Source organism: Nerophis lumbriciformis, linkage group LG15, assembly GCF_033978685.3.
Source record: "Nerophis lumbriciformis linkage group LG15, RoL_Nlum_v2.1, whole genome shotgun sequence".
Lineage (NCBI taxonomy): Eukaryota > Metazoa > Chordata > Actinopteri > Syngnathiformes > Syngnathidae > Nerophis > Nerophis lumbriciformis.
In genome coordinates, this window is record NC_084562.2 from 28,561,158 (window position 1) to 28,576,342 (window position 15,185).

At 39.1% G+C, this 15,185-nt stretch overlaps 1 protein-coding gene across 8 annotated transcripts in view; it reads right to left on the reverse strand.

Annotated features, from left to right (window-relative positions):
• Positions 1–15,185, reverse strand: part of cdkl5 (cyclin dependent kinase like 5) — a 77,067-nt gene that overhangs the window by 41,956 nt on the left and 19,926 nt on the right. For all 8 annotated transcript variants that reach the window (XM_061974633.1, XM_061974636.1, XM_061974635.1 and 5 more), the window contains 2 exons: positions 13,065–13,185; positions 4,535–4,594 (listed from right to left, as the gene is read on the reverse strand). In XM_061974633.1, the coding sequence (XP_061830617.1) occupies positions 4,535–4,594; positions 13,065–13,185 (181 nt within the window). The remainder of the gene's footprint in view (positions 1–4,534; positions 4,595–13,064; positions 13,186–15,185) is intronic.

Sequence of the window (15,185 nt, forward strand, 5' to 3'; positions counted from 1 at the left end):
TCATCACAAAACTTTAGAGTAGATTTTGTGCATAAATATATTGAGTTTGTTTTCAATTGAAATTGCCGACTTCGTGATGGATTGCGTGTTCGTGGTGGAGTTGTTGTTATTTGTCTGAGCGAGGCTCATTGAATGCACGTAGTACTACATGTGACCAGTAGAGGGCGACAACGCTGCACCTTCGAGCATGGATGTCGACCTGGTTTTCATTGAGGGCCACATCACATCACAGCCAATAATGGAGGAATTTGATTTCATTATTAATTATATACATTGTTTTGGATTTTGGTCACACTCCATTCTGTAGCCTAGTTTATATATATTTAGTATTGTGTATTATTATATATATTGTGTATATATATTGTGTATATATATATATAATAAAACACAGAGCAACATCACCCCCTTGTGGAACTGTGCCGTCACTACTCCCCCTGTATACATAATAACAACAACAACAACAACAACAGGTAGAAATCCACACGTGGAAGCTTCATCACAAAACTTTAGAGTAGATTTTGTGCATAAAGATATTGAGTTTGTTTTCAATTGAAATTGCCGACTTCGTGATGGATTGCGTGTTCGTGGTGGAGTTGTTGTTATTTGTCTGAGCGAGGCTCGTTGAATGCACGTAGTACTACATGTGACCAGTAGAGGGCGACAACGCTGCACCTTCGAGCATGGATGTCGACCTGGTTTTCATTGAGGGCCACATCACATCACAGCCAATAATGGAGGAATTTGATTTCATTATTAATTATATACATTGTTTTGGATTTTGGTCACACTCCATTCTGTAGCCTAGTTTATATATATTTAGTATTGTGTATTATTATATATATTGTGTATATATATATATATAATAAAACACAGAGCAACATCACCCCCTTGTGGAACTGTGCCGTCACTACTCCCCCTGTATACATAACAACAACAACAACAACAACAAGAGGTAGAAATCCACACGTGGAAGCGTCATCACAAAACTTTAGAGTAGATTTTGTGCATAAATATATTGAGTTTGTTTTCAATTGAAATTGCCGACTTCGTGATGGATTGCGTGTTCGTGGTGGAGTTGTTGTTATTTGTCTGAGCGAGGCTCGTTGAATGCACGTAGTACTACATGTGACCAGTAGAGGGCGACAACGCTGCACCTTCGAGCATGGATGTCGACCTGGTTTTCATTGAGGGCCACATCACATCACAGCCAATAATGGAGGAATTTGATTTCATTATTAATTATATACATTGTTTTGAATTTTGGTCACACTCCATTCTGTAGCCTAGTTTATATATATTTAGTATTGTGTATTATTATATATATTGTGTATATATATATACATATATATATAATAATAAAACACAGAGCAACATCACCCCCTTGTGGAACTGTGCCGTCACTACTCCCCCTGTATACATAATAACAACAACAACAACAACAACAGGTAGAAATCCACACGTGGAAGCTTCATCACAAAACTTTAGAGTAGATTTTGTGCGTAAATATATTGAGTTTGTTTTCAATTGAAATTGCCGACTTCGTGATGGATTGCGTGTTCGTGGTGGAGTTGTTGTTATTTGTCTGAGCGAGGCTCGTTGAATGCACGTAGTACTACATGTGACCAGTAGAGGGCGACAACGCTGCACCTTCGAGCATGGATGTCGACCTGCTTTTCATTGAAGGCCACATCACATCACAGCCAATAATGGAGGAATTTGATTTCATTATTAATTATATACATTGTTTTGGATTTTGGTCACACTCCATTCTGTAGCCTAGTTTATATATATTTAGTATTGTGTATTATTATATATATTGTGTATATATATATATATATATATATAATAAAACACAGAACAACATCACCCCCTTGTGGAACTGTGCCGTCACTACTCCCCCTGTATACATAATAACAACAACAACAACAACAACAGGTAGAAATCCACACGTGGAAGCTTCATCACAAAACTTTAGAGTAGATTTTGTGCGTAAATATATTGAGTTTGTTTTCAATTGAAATTGCCGACTTCGTGATGGATTGCGTGTTCGTGGTGGAGTTGTTGTTATTTGTCTGAGCGAGGCTCGTTGAATGCACGTAGTACTACATGTGACCAGTAGAGGGCGACAACGCTGCACCTTCGAGCATGGATGTCGACCTGGTTTTCATTGAGGGCCACATCACATCACAGCCAATAATGGAGGAATTTGATTTCATTATTAATTATATACATTGTTTTGGATTTTGGTCACACTCCATTCTGTAGCCTAGTTTATATATATTTAGTATTGTGTATTATTATATATATTGTGTATATATATATATATATATATATATATATATATATATATATATATATATATATATATATATATATATATATATATATATATATATATATATATATATATTATAAAACACAGAGCAACATCACCCCCTTGTGGAACTGTGCCGTCACTACTCCCCCTGTATACATAATAACAACAACAACAACAACAAGAGGTAGAAATCCACACGTGGAAGCTTCATCACAAAACTTTAGAGTAGATTTTGTGCATAAATATATTCAGTTTGTTTTCAATTGAAATTGCCGACTTCGTGATGGATTGCGTGTTCGTGGTGGAGTTGTTGTTATTTGTCTGAGCGAGGCTCGTTGAATGCACGTAGTACTACATGTGACCAGTAGAGGGCGACAACGCTGCACCTTAGAGCATGGATGTCGACCTGGTTTTCATTGAGGGCCACATCACATCACAGCCAATAATGGAGGAATTTGATTTCATTATTAATTATATACATTGTTTTGGATTTTGGTCACACTCCATTCTGTAGCCTAGTTTATATATATTTAGTATTGTGTATTATTATATATATTGTATATATATATATATATATATATATATATAATAAAACACAGAGCAACATCACCCCCTTGTGGAACTGTGCCGTCACTACTCCCCCTGTATACATAATAACAACAACAACAACAGGTAGAAATCCACACGTGGAAGCTTCATCACAAAACTTTAGAGTAGATTTTGTGCATAAATATATTGAGTTTGTTTTCAATTGAAATTGCCGACTTCGTGATGGATTGCGTGTTCGTGGTGGAGTTGTTGTTATTTGTCTGAGCGAGGCTCGTTGAATGCACGTAGTACTACATGTGACCAGTAGAGGGCGACAACGCTGCACCTTCCAGCATGGATGTCGACCTGGTTTTCATTGAGGGCCACATCACATCACAGCCAATAATGGAGGAATTTGATTTCATTATTAATTATATACATTGTTTTGGATTTTGGTCACACTCCATTCTGTAGCCTAGTTTATATATATTTAGTATTGTGTATTATTATATATATTGTGTATATATATATATATATATAATAAAACACAGAGCAACATCACCCCCTTGTGGAACTGTGCCGTCACTACTCCCCCTGTATACATAATAACAACAACAACAACAACAACAACAGGTAGAAATCCACACGTGGAAGCTTCATCACAAAACTTTAGAGTAGATTTTGTGCATAAATATATTGAGTTTGTTTTCAATTGAAATTGCCGACTTCGTGATGGATTGCGTGTTCGTGGTGGAGTTGTTGTTATTTGTCTGAGCGAGGCTCGTTGAATGCACGTAGTACTACATGTGACCAGTAGAGGGCGACAACGCTGCACCTTCGAGCATGGATGTCGACCTGGTTTTCATTGAGGGCCACATCACATCACATCACATCACATCACATCACATCACATCACATCACATCACATCACATCACATCACATCACATCACATCACATCACACCACACCACACCACACCACACCACATCACACCACACCACACCACACCACACCACACCACACCACACCACACCACACCACATCACATCACATCACAGCCAATAATGGAGGAATTTGATTTCATTATTAATGATATACATTGTTTTAAGTAGACTGTCCATTTTACAGTAAAAACTTGACATTTACAACGTTGACATGTATGACTTAAGTGTTATTATGACAGTGACAATAAAGGAATTGATTGATTGATTGAATTGATTGTTTTACTGTAAAATATAGTGTTTGTTTTATTTTATTTTTACATTATATTGTTCATGGTAAAACTGTACAAGTTATTTTTTTATTCTGGCAACTTAGCTGCCAGTTTTTGGTTTATGCTAACTTTATTAGCCAATTTTGCTACTGTAGACTTCAGAGTCATATAACTTGTCATTTTCTACCGCTTGTCCCCTTCGGGGTCGCGGGGGGTGCTGGAGCCTATCTCAGCTGCAATTTCATATTCTACTGAATTTCTATTATTACTATTTGGTGAAAGTGTATATTGTATACTGTATGACCATGTGACCAACAAAGAATGCTTTTAATGTACACTACTTATTATCAGGTGGCAAAAGTCTAAAGACACAGAAAACAGTTTTTAATGTTTACTGTATTACCGACAAAGAAGAGTTTTTAATATATGGTACTTTTTATTGTGTGTAAAAAAGAAGTTCAAGAGGAAAGACTTACCAAAGTCACAAAGCTTGAGAACATCCTCAGAACTGATGAGCAGGTTCTCTGGTTTGATGTCTGCAACACAAACATCACGTCACAACTATGAGTGAACACATGTGGACTTATGTAAATAACTGAAAACATCTTTTATATTCTAGTTTCTTCAAAATAGCCACCCTTTGCTCACTCTTGGCATTCTCTCCATGAGCTTCAAGCACACCTCTGAAGTGAAAACCATTGCAGGTGACTACCTCTTGAAGCTCATGGAGAGAATACCATATATATATATATATATATATATATATATATATATATATATATATATATATATACAGGTAAAAGCCAGTAAATTAGAATATTTTGAAAAACTTGATTTATTTCAGTAATTGCATTCAAAAGGTGTAACTTGTACATTATATTTATTCATTGCACACAGACTGATGCATTCAAATGTTTATTTCATTTAATTTTGATGATTTGAAGTGGCAACAAATGAAAACCCAAAATTCCGTGTGTCACAAAATTAGAATATTACTTAAGGCTAATACAAAAAAGGGATTCTTAGAAATGTTGGCCAACTGAAAAGTATGAAAATGGAAAATATGAGCATGTACAATACTCAATACTTGGTTGGAGCTCCTTTTGCCTCAATTACTGCGTTAATGCGGCGTGGCATGGAGTCGATGAGTTTCTGGCACTGCTCAGGTGTTATGAGAGCCCAGGTTGCTCTGATAGTGGCCTTCAACTCTTCTGCGTTTTTGGGTCTGGCATTCTGCATCTTCCTTTTCACAATACCCCACAGATTTTCTATGGGGCTAAGGTCAGGGGAGTTGGCGGGCCAATTTAGAACAGAAATACCATGGTCCGTAAACCAGGCACGGGTAGATTTTGCGCTGTGTGCAGGCGCCAAGTCCTGTTGGAACTTGAAATCTCCATCTCCATAGAGCAGGTCAGCAGCAGGAAGCATGAAGTGCTCTAAAACTTGCTGGTAGACGGCTGCGTTGACCCTGGATCTCAGGAAACAGAGTGGACCGACACCAGCAGATGACATGGCACCCCAAACCATCACCCAACCATGCAAATGTTGCATTTCCTTTGGAAATCGAGGTCCCAGAGTCTGGAGGAAGACAGGAGAGGCACAGGATCCACGTTGCCTGAAGTCTAGTGTAAAGTTTCCACCATCAGTGATGGTTTGGGGTGCCATGTCATCTGCCGGTGTCGGTCCACTCTGTTTCCTGAGATCCAGGGTCAACGCAGCCGTCTACCAGCAGGTTTTAGAGCACTTCATGCTTCCTACTGCTGACCTGCTCTATGGAGATGGAGATTTCAAGTTCCAACAGGACTTGGCGCCTGCACACAGCGCAAAATCTACCCATGCCTGGTTTACGGACCATGGTATTTCTGTTCTAAATTGGCCCGCCAACTCCCCTGACCTTAGCCCCATAGAAAATCTGTGGGGTATTGTGAAAAGGAAGATGCAGAATGCCAGACCCAAAAACGCAGAAGAGTTGAAGGCCACTATCAGAGCAACCTGGGCTCTCATAACACCTGAGCAGTGCCAGAAACTCATGGACTCCATGCCACGCCGCATTAACGCAGTAATTGAGGCAAAAGGAGCTCCAACCAAGTATTGAGTATTGTACATGCTCATATTTTTCATTTTCATACTTTTCAGTTGGCCAACATTTCTAAAAATCCCTTTTTTGTATTAGCCTTAAGTAATATTCTAATTTTGTGACACACGGAATTTTGGATTTTCATTTGTTGCCACTTCAAATCATCAAAATTCAATGAAATAAACATTTGAATGCATCAGTCTGTGTGCAATGAATAAATATAATGTACAAGTTACACCTTTTGAATGCAATTACTGAAATAAATCAAGTTTTTCAAAATATTCTAATTTACTGGCTTTTACCTGTGTATATATATATATATATATATATATATATATATATATATATATATATATATATATATATATATATATATGTATATATATATATGTATATATATATATATATATATATATATATATATATATATATATATATATATATATATATGTATATACCAAACATTAATTTATATTCATACGGGCCACATAAAATAATTTGGCAGGTGAAATAAAATAATGCGTCAGGCCACTTAAAATAATGTGTTGGGGCACATAAAATATTGTGACGAGCCACATAAAATGATGTGCCAGGCCACCCTTAATGATGTAGTGAGCCACCTAAAATGGTGTGTCAGGCCACATAAAATATTGTGGCAGGCCATATAAAATTATCTGTCAGGCCACACTTAATGATGTGGCAAACCGTCTAAAATGGTGTGTCAGGCTACCATAAATGATGTGGCGGGCCACATAAAATATTGTGGCGGGCCACTTGAAACGATGTTTTGGGCCAGCTCTAATGAGTTGGCGGGCCAGATGTGGCCTACAGGCCTTGAGTTTGCCAACAGTGTGAGAGGATCTCAACTCAGTCAGAGTAGTCCTGGAGGATCAATGTCTGTACTTCACACACGCTGCTGGAGCCTACCCCAGTGACTACTGCACTGCTCACCAGTTGATGATAAAAGAACAACAAACATATAAACAAACAAACATTTATGCACGATGTCGTTCCTGTGACACCAGTTGATGATGAAAGAACAACAAACAAACATATAAACAAACAAACCTCTATGCACGATGTCATTCCTGTGACACCAGTTGATGATGAAAGAACAACAAACAAACAAAGTAAACAAACAAACCTCTATGCACGATGTCGTTCCTGTGACACCAGTTGATGATGAAAGAACAACAAACAAACAAAGTAAACAAACAAACCTCTATGCACGATGTCGTTCCTGTGACACCAGTTGATGATGAAAGAACAACAAACAAACAAAGTAAACAAACAAACCTCTATGCACGATGTCGTTCCTGTGACACCAGTTGATGATGAAAGAACAACAAACAAACAAAGTAAACAAACAAACCTCTATGCACGATGTCATTCCTGTGACACCAGTTGATGATGAAAGAACAAGAAACAAACAAAGTAAACAAACAAACCTCTATGCACGATGTCGTTCCTGTGACACCAGTTGATGATGAAAGAACAACAAACAAACAAAGTAAACAAACAAACCTCTATGCACGATTTCGTTCCTGTGACACCAGTTGATGATGAAAGAACAACAAACAAACAAAGTAAACAAACAAACCTCTATGCACGAGGTCATTCCTGTGACACCAGTTGATGATGAAAGAACAACAAACAAACAAAGTAAACAAACAAACCTCTATGCACGAGGTCATTCCTGTGACACCAGTTGATGATGAAAGAACAACAAACAAACAAACAAAGTAAACAAACAAACCTCTATGCACGATGTCATTCCTGTGACACCAGTTGATGATGAAAGAACAACAAACAAACAAAGTAAACAAACAAACCTCTATGCACGATGTCATTCCTGTGACACCAGTTGATGATGAAAGAACAACAAACAAACAAAGTAAACAAACAAACCTCTATGCACGATGTCATTCCTGTGACACCAGTTGATGATGAAAGAACAACAAACAAACAAAGTAAACAAACAAACCTCTATGCACGATGTCATTCCTGTGACACCAGTTGATGATGAAAGAACAACAAACAAACAAAGTAAACAAACAAACCTCTATGCACGATGTCGTTCCTGTGACACCAGTTGATGATGAAAGAACAACAAACAAACAAAGTAAACAAACAAACCTCTATGCACGATGTCATTCCTGTGACACCAGTTGATGATGAAAGAACAACAAACAAACAAAGTAAACAAACAAACCTCTATGCACGATGTCGTTCCTGTGACACCAGTTGATGATAAAAGAACAACAAACAAACAAAGTAAACAAACAAACCTCTATGCACGATGTCATTCCTGTGACACCAGTTGATGATGAAAGAACAAACAAACAAACAAAGTAAACAAACAAACCTCTATGCACGATGTCATTCCTGTGACACCAGTTGATGATGAAAGAACAACAAACAAACAAAGTAAACAAACAAACCTCTACGCACGATGTCATTCCTGTGACACCAGTTGATGATGAAAGAACAACAAACAAACAAAGTAAACAAACAAACCTCTATGCACGATGTCGTTCCTGTGACACCAGTTGATGATGAAAGAACAACAAACAAACAAAGTAAACAAACAAACCTCTATGCACGATGTCGTTCCTGTGACACCAGTTGATGATGAAAGAACAACAAACAAACAAAGTAAACAAACAAACCTCTATGCACGATGTCGTTCCTGTGACACCAGTTGATGATGAAAGAACAACAAACAAACAAAGTAAACAAACAAACCTCTATGCACGATGTCATTCCTGTGACACCAGTTGATGATGAAAGAACAACAAACAAACAAAGTAAACAAACAAACCTCTATGCACGATGTCGTTCCTGTGACACCAGTTGATGATGAAAGAACAACAAACAAACAAAGTAAACAAACAAACCTCTATGCACGATGTCGTTCCTGTGACACCAGTTGATGATGAAAGAACAACAAACAAACAAAGTAAACAAACAAACCTCTATGCACGATGTCGTTCCTGTGACACCAGTTGATGATGAAAGAACAACAAACAAACAAAGTAAACAAACAAACCTCTATGCACGATGTCGTTCCTGTGACACCAGTTGATGATGAAAGAACAACAAACAAACAAAGTAAACAAACAAACCTCTATGCACGAGGTCATTCCTGTGACAGCAGTTGATGATGAAAGAACAACAAACAAACAAAGTAAACAAACAAACCTCTATGCACGATGTCATTCCTGTGACACCAGTTGATGATGAAAGAACAACAAACAAACAAACAAAGTAAACAAACAAACCTCTATGCACGATGTCATTCCTGTGACACCAGTTGATGATGAAAGAACAACAAACAAACAAAGTAAACAAACAAACCTCTATGCACGATGTCATTCCTGTGACACCAGTTGATGATGAAAGAACAACAAACAAACAAAGTAAACAAACAAACCTCTATGCACGATGTCGTTCCTGTGACACCAGTTGATGATGAAAGAACAACAAACAAAGTAAACAAACAAACCTCTATGCACGATGTCGTTCCTGTGACACCAGTTGATGATAAAAGAACAACAAACAAACAAAGTAAACAAACAAACCTCTATGCACGATGTCATTCCTGTGACACCAGTTGATGATGAAAGAACAACAGACAAACAAAGTAAACAAACAAACCTCTATGCACGATGTCGTTCCTGTGACACCAGTTGATGATGAAAGAACGACAAACAAACAAAGTAAACAAACAAACCTCTATGCACGATGTCGTTCCTGTGACACCAGTTGATGATGAAATAACGACAAACAAACAAAGTAAACAAACAAACCTCTATGCACGATGTCATTCCTGTGACACCAGTTGATGATGAAAGAACAACAAACAAACAAACAAAGTAAACAAACAAACCTCTATGCACGATGTCATTCCTGTGACACCAGTTGATGATGAAAGAACAACAAACAAACAAAGTAAACAAACAAACCTCTATGCACGATGTCATTCCTGTGACACCAGTTGATGATGGAAGAACAACAAACAAACAAACAAAGTAAACAAACAAACCTCTATGCATGATGTCATTCCTGTGACACCAGTTGATGATGAAAGAACAACAAACAAACAAAGTAAACAAACAAACCTCTATGCACGATGTCATTCCTGTGACACCAGTTGATGATGAAAGAACAACAAACAAACAAAGTAAACAAACAAACCTCTATGCATGATGACGTTCCTGTGACACCAGTTGATGATGAAAGAACAACAAACAAAGTAAACAAACAAACCTCTATGCACGATGTCATTCCTGTGACACCAGTTGATGATGAAAGAACAACAAACATATAAACAAACAAACCTTTATGCACGATGTCATTCCTGTGACACCAGTTGATGATGAAAGAACAACAAACAAACAAACAAAGTAAACAAACAAACCTCTATGCACGATGTAGTTCCTGTGACACCAGTTGATGATGAAAGAACAACAAACAAACAAAGTAAACAAACAAACCTCTATGCACAATGTCGTTCCTGTGACACCAGTTGATGATAAAAGAACAACAAACATATAAACAAACAAACCTTTATGCACGATGTCGTTCCTGTGACACCAGTTGATGATGAAAGAACAACAAACAAACAAAGTAAACAAACAAACCTCTATGCACGATGTCGTTCCTGTGACACCAGTTGATGATGAAAGAACAAACAAACAAACAAAGTAAACAAACAAGCCTCTATGCACGATGTCGTTCCTGTGACACCAGTTGATGATGAAAGAACAACAAACAAACAAAGTAAACAAACAAACCTCTATGCACGATGTCGTTCCTGTGACACCAGTTGATGATGAAAGAACAACAAACAAACAAAGTAAACAAACAAACCTCTACGCACGATGTCATTCCTGTGACACCAGTTGATGATGAAAGAACAACAAACAAACAAAGTAAACAAACAAACCTCTATGCACGATGTCATTCCTGTGACACCAGTTGATGATGAAAGAACAACAAACAAACAAAGTAAACAAACAAACCTCTACGCACGATGTCATTCCTGTGACACCAGTTGATGATGAAAGAACAACAAACAAACAAAGTAAACAAACAAACCTCTATGCACGATGTCGTTCCTGTGACACCAGTTGATGATAAAAGAACAACAAACAAACAAAGTAAACAAACAAACCTCTATGCACGATGTCATTCCTGTGACACCAGTTGATGATGAAAGAACAACAAACAAACAAAGTAAACAAACAAACCTCTATGCACGATGTCGTTCCTGTGACACCAGTTGATGATGAAAGAACAACAAACAAACAAAGTAAACAAACAAACCTCTATGCACGATGTCGTTCCTGTGACACCAGTTGATGATGAAAGAACAACAAACAAACAAAGTAAACAAACAAACCTCTATGCACGATGTCGTTCCTGTGACACCAGTTGATGATGAAAGAACAACAAACAAACAAAGTAAACAAACAAACCTCTATACACGATGTCGTTCCTGTGACACCAGTTGATGATGAAAGAACAACAAACAAACAAAGTAAACAAACAAACAAACCTCTATGCACGATGTCATTCCTGTGACACCAGTTGATGATGAAAGAACAACAAACAAACAAAGTAAACAAACAAACCTCTATGCACGATGTCATTCCTGTGACACCAGTTGATGATGAAAGAACAACAAACAAACAAAGTAAACAAACAAACCTCTATGCACAATGTCATTCCTGTGACACCAGTTGATGATGAAAGAACAACAAACAAACAAAGTAAACAAACAAACCTCTATGCACGATGTCGTTCCTGTGACACCAGTTGATGATGAAAGAACAACAAACAAACAAAGTAAACAAACAAACCTCTATGCACGATGTCGTTCCTGTGACACCAGTTGATGATGAAAGAACAACAAACAAACAAAGTAAACAAACAAACCTCTATGCACGATGTCATTCCTGTGACACCAGTTGATGATAAAAGAACAACAAACATATAAACAAACAAACCTTTATGCACGATGTCATTCCTGTGACACCAGTTGATGATGAAAGAACAACAAACAAACAAACAAAGTAAACAAACAAACCTCTATGCACAATGTCGTTCCTGTGACACCAGTTGATGATGAAAGAACAACAAACAAACAAAGTAAACAAACAAACCTCTATGCACGATGTCGTTCCTGTGACACCAGTTGATGATGAAAGAACAACAAACAAACAAACAAAGTAAACAAACAAACCTCTATGCACAATGTCGTTCCTGTGACACCAGTTGATGATGAAAGAACAACAAACAAACAAAGTAAACAAACAAACCTCTATGCACGATGTCGTTCCTGTGACACCAGTTGATGATGAAAGAACAACAAACAAACAAAGTAAACAAACAAACCTCTATGCACGATGTCATTCCTGTGACACCAGTTGATGATAAAAGAACAACAAACATATAAACAAACAAACCTTTATGCACGATGTCATTCCTGTGACACCAGTTGATGATGAAAGAACAACAAACAAACAAACAAAGTAAACAAACAAACCTCTATGCACAATGTCGTTCCTGTGACACCAGTTGATGATAAAAGAACAACAAACAAACAAAGTAAACAAACAAACCTCTATGCACGATGTCATTCCTGTGACACCAGTTGATGATGAAAGAACAACAAACAAACAAAGTAAACAAACAAACCTCTATGCACGATGTCATTCCTGTGACACCAGTTGATGATAAAAGAACAACAAACATATAAACAAACAAACCTTTATGCACGATGTCATTCCTGTGACACCAGTTGATGATGAAAGAACAACAAACAAACAAACAAAGTAAACAAACAAACCTCTATGCACAATGTCGTTCCTGTGACACCAGTTGATGATGAAAGAACAACAAACAAACAAAGTAAACAAACAAACCTCTATGCACGATGTCATTCCTGTGACACCAGTTGATGGCCTTGATGAGCTGGTAGATGTAACTTCTGACTTTGTCTCCTGCAGCACCGTTGGGAAGTTCTTCCAGCAGCTCCAACATGTTCTGCAAAACAGAAAGTCACAAGATACTGTGTGAATGAATGCATGCATGCATGAATGAATGAATGAATGAATGAATTAAGCCATGAATGCATGAATCCATGAATGAAAACTTTAAAAAGACCCCAATATTAGGACACAAATAGTTTTATTGGCATGATGTTATACAGAAATATTATAATATTAACTTGTTGTTTTTGACAGACCTAATAAATATATATTTATTGCTAAAACACTAGGGACCAACAAAACATGGGGCTAACTTCTTGGCGAGCAACATCACCAGTTGTCCCGGCTGATACAAAGGAGCCAGGATGCGGGGTCTGTTGGCGCTGCGGCACATCCTCTCTGATGCTTTTTCCAGTCCCGCCCAGGCTGCTCTCCACACCCTCTGACACTCCTTAATGTGGGCCCTTGTGGAGGGGACCGCGATCTCCTGTTCCTGCTGCGGAAACATAGGGAGTTGATATCCCAAAGAACACTCAAATGGGGACATACCAGTGGCGGTGCTCTTCATGGCATTGTAAGAGTACTCCACTCAAGGAATAAACTTGCTCCAGGATGTGGGTTGGCGGTGTGCCACACAGCGGAGCAAGGTCTCCAAACTCTGGTTGCTATGTTCGGCCCGCCCGTTGCTCTGCGGGTGGTATCCGGAAGTGAGGCTGACCGAGGCCTCGACCCCCTTGCAGAACGCCTTCCATACCTTGGAGGTAAACTGAGGGCCCCGGTCCGAAATGATATCCATCGGGATCCCATGCTGCTTGATGACGTGCAGGGTGAGGAGATCAGCCGTGTCAGAGGAGGAAGGCAGTTTACAAAGTGGAATGAAGTGAGCTGCCTTGGAAAAGCGATCAACGATGGTTAGTACGGTAATGTTACCTCGGGATTCTGGGAATCCCGTAACAAAGTCCACAGCAATGTGAGACCAAGGACGAGCAGGAATCAGCAGAGGGCGTAGGAGACCAGCAGGAGGTCGGTGTGAGGGTTTGCTGCGGACACAAGTGGTACAGGGGGCAATGAACTCACGTGTGTCCAGGTCCTCCACTTTCCATGATACCATCCCGATAATCCAAGCAGGAGGAAGGATGGGTTCAGGCACAGACTGGTTGGTGGTCTCCTCCATGTGCACTCTGGAAAGAGCATACGCCTTCAGGTTCTTCGACCAAGGTCTGTAAGACAGCATATAGTCGAAGCGCGAAAAAAACTGCTGCCATCTTGCCTAACGGTTGTTCAATCTCCGGGCTGAGCGGATGGCGAGAAGGTTGCTGTGATCCGTCAGGATCTGGAACTGGTGTTTAGCTCCTTCTAACCAATGCCTCCACTCGGCAAGTGCCTCGTGAACTGCCAACAGCTCTCTGTTCCCAGCATCGTAGTTCCGCTCAGCCGGAGAGAGATGCCTGGAGAAAAAGGCACATGAGTGAATTGGACCGTCAATCTTAGAGCGTTGTGAGAGGATGGCTCCTATCCCCGAATCAGATGCTCCCACCTTCACCAAGAAGAGGCAGTCCCAGTCGAGGTGGATGAGGACTGGAGCAGAGATGAAATGCTCCTTGAGTCCGTTGAAGAGGTTCAATTAGCCTACTGATGTGTATTTATAAATGCTTAATTTATACAGGCTAGCAAGGTAAAGTTTTGTACCTGACAAATTTGGGCTACCTTGCTTCTGCAGCCTTCATCTGACACCTCTGATGAAGGCTGCAGAAGCAAGGTAGCTCAAACTTGTCAGGTACAAAACTTTACCTTACTAACCTATATAAATCAACCATTTATAAACTCTCATTGAGTCCCTTGAATGCTCTGCTGGCCTCCGAAGTCCAAAAGAACGGCGTATTGGTAGACGTAAGGGCGTTGAGTGGTGCGGCAACGGTAGAAGCCGGCGAATCCCAGGAACCTCCTTAGTTCCGTCCTGGTTGAAAGTTGAGGCCATTCCAATACGGCTTTGATCTTCTCGGGGTCGGCCCTGACATGACCCTTCTCGACGACGAATCCCAAAAACTCCACTGA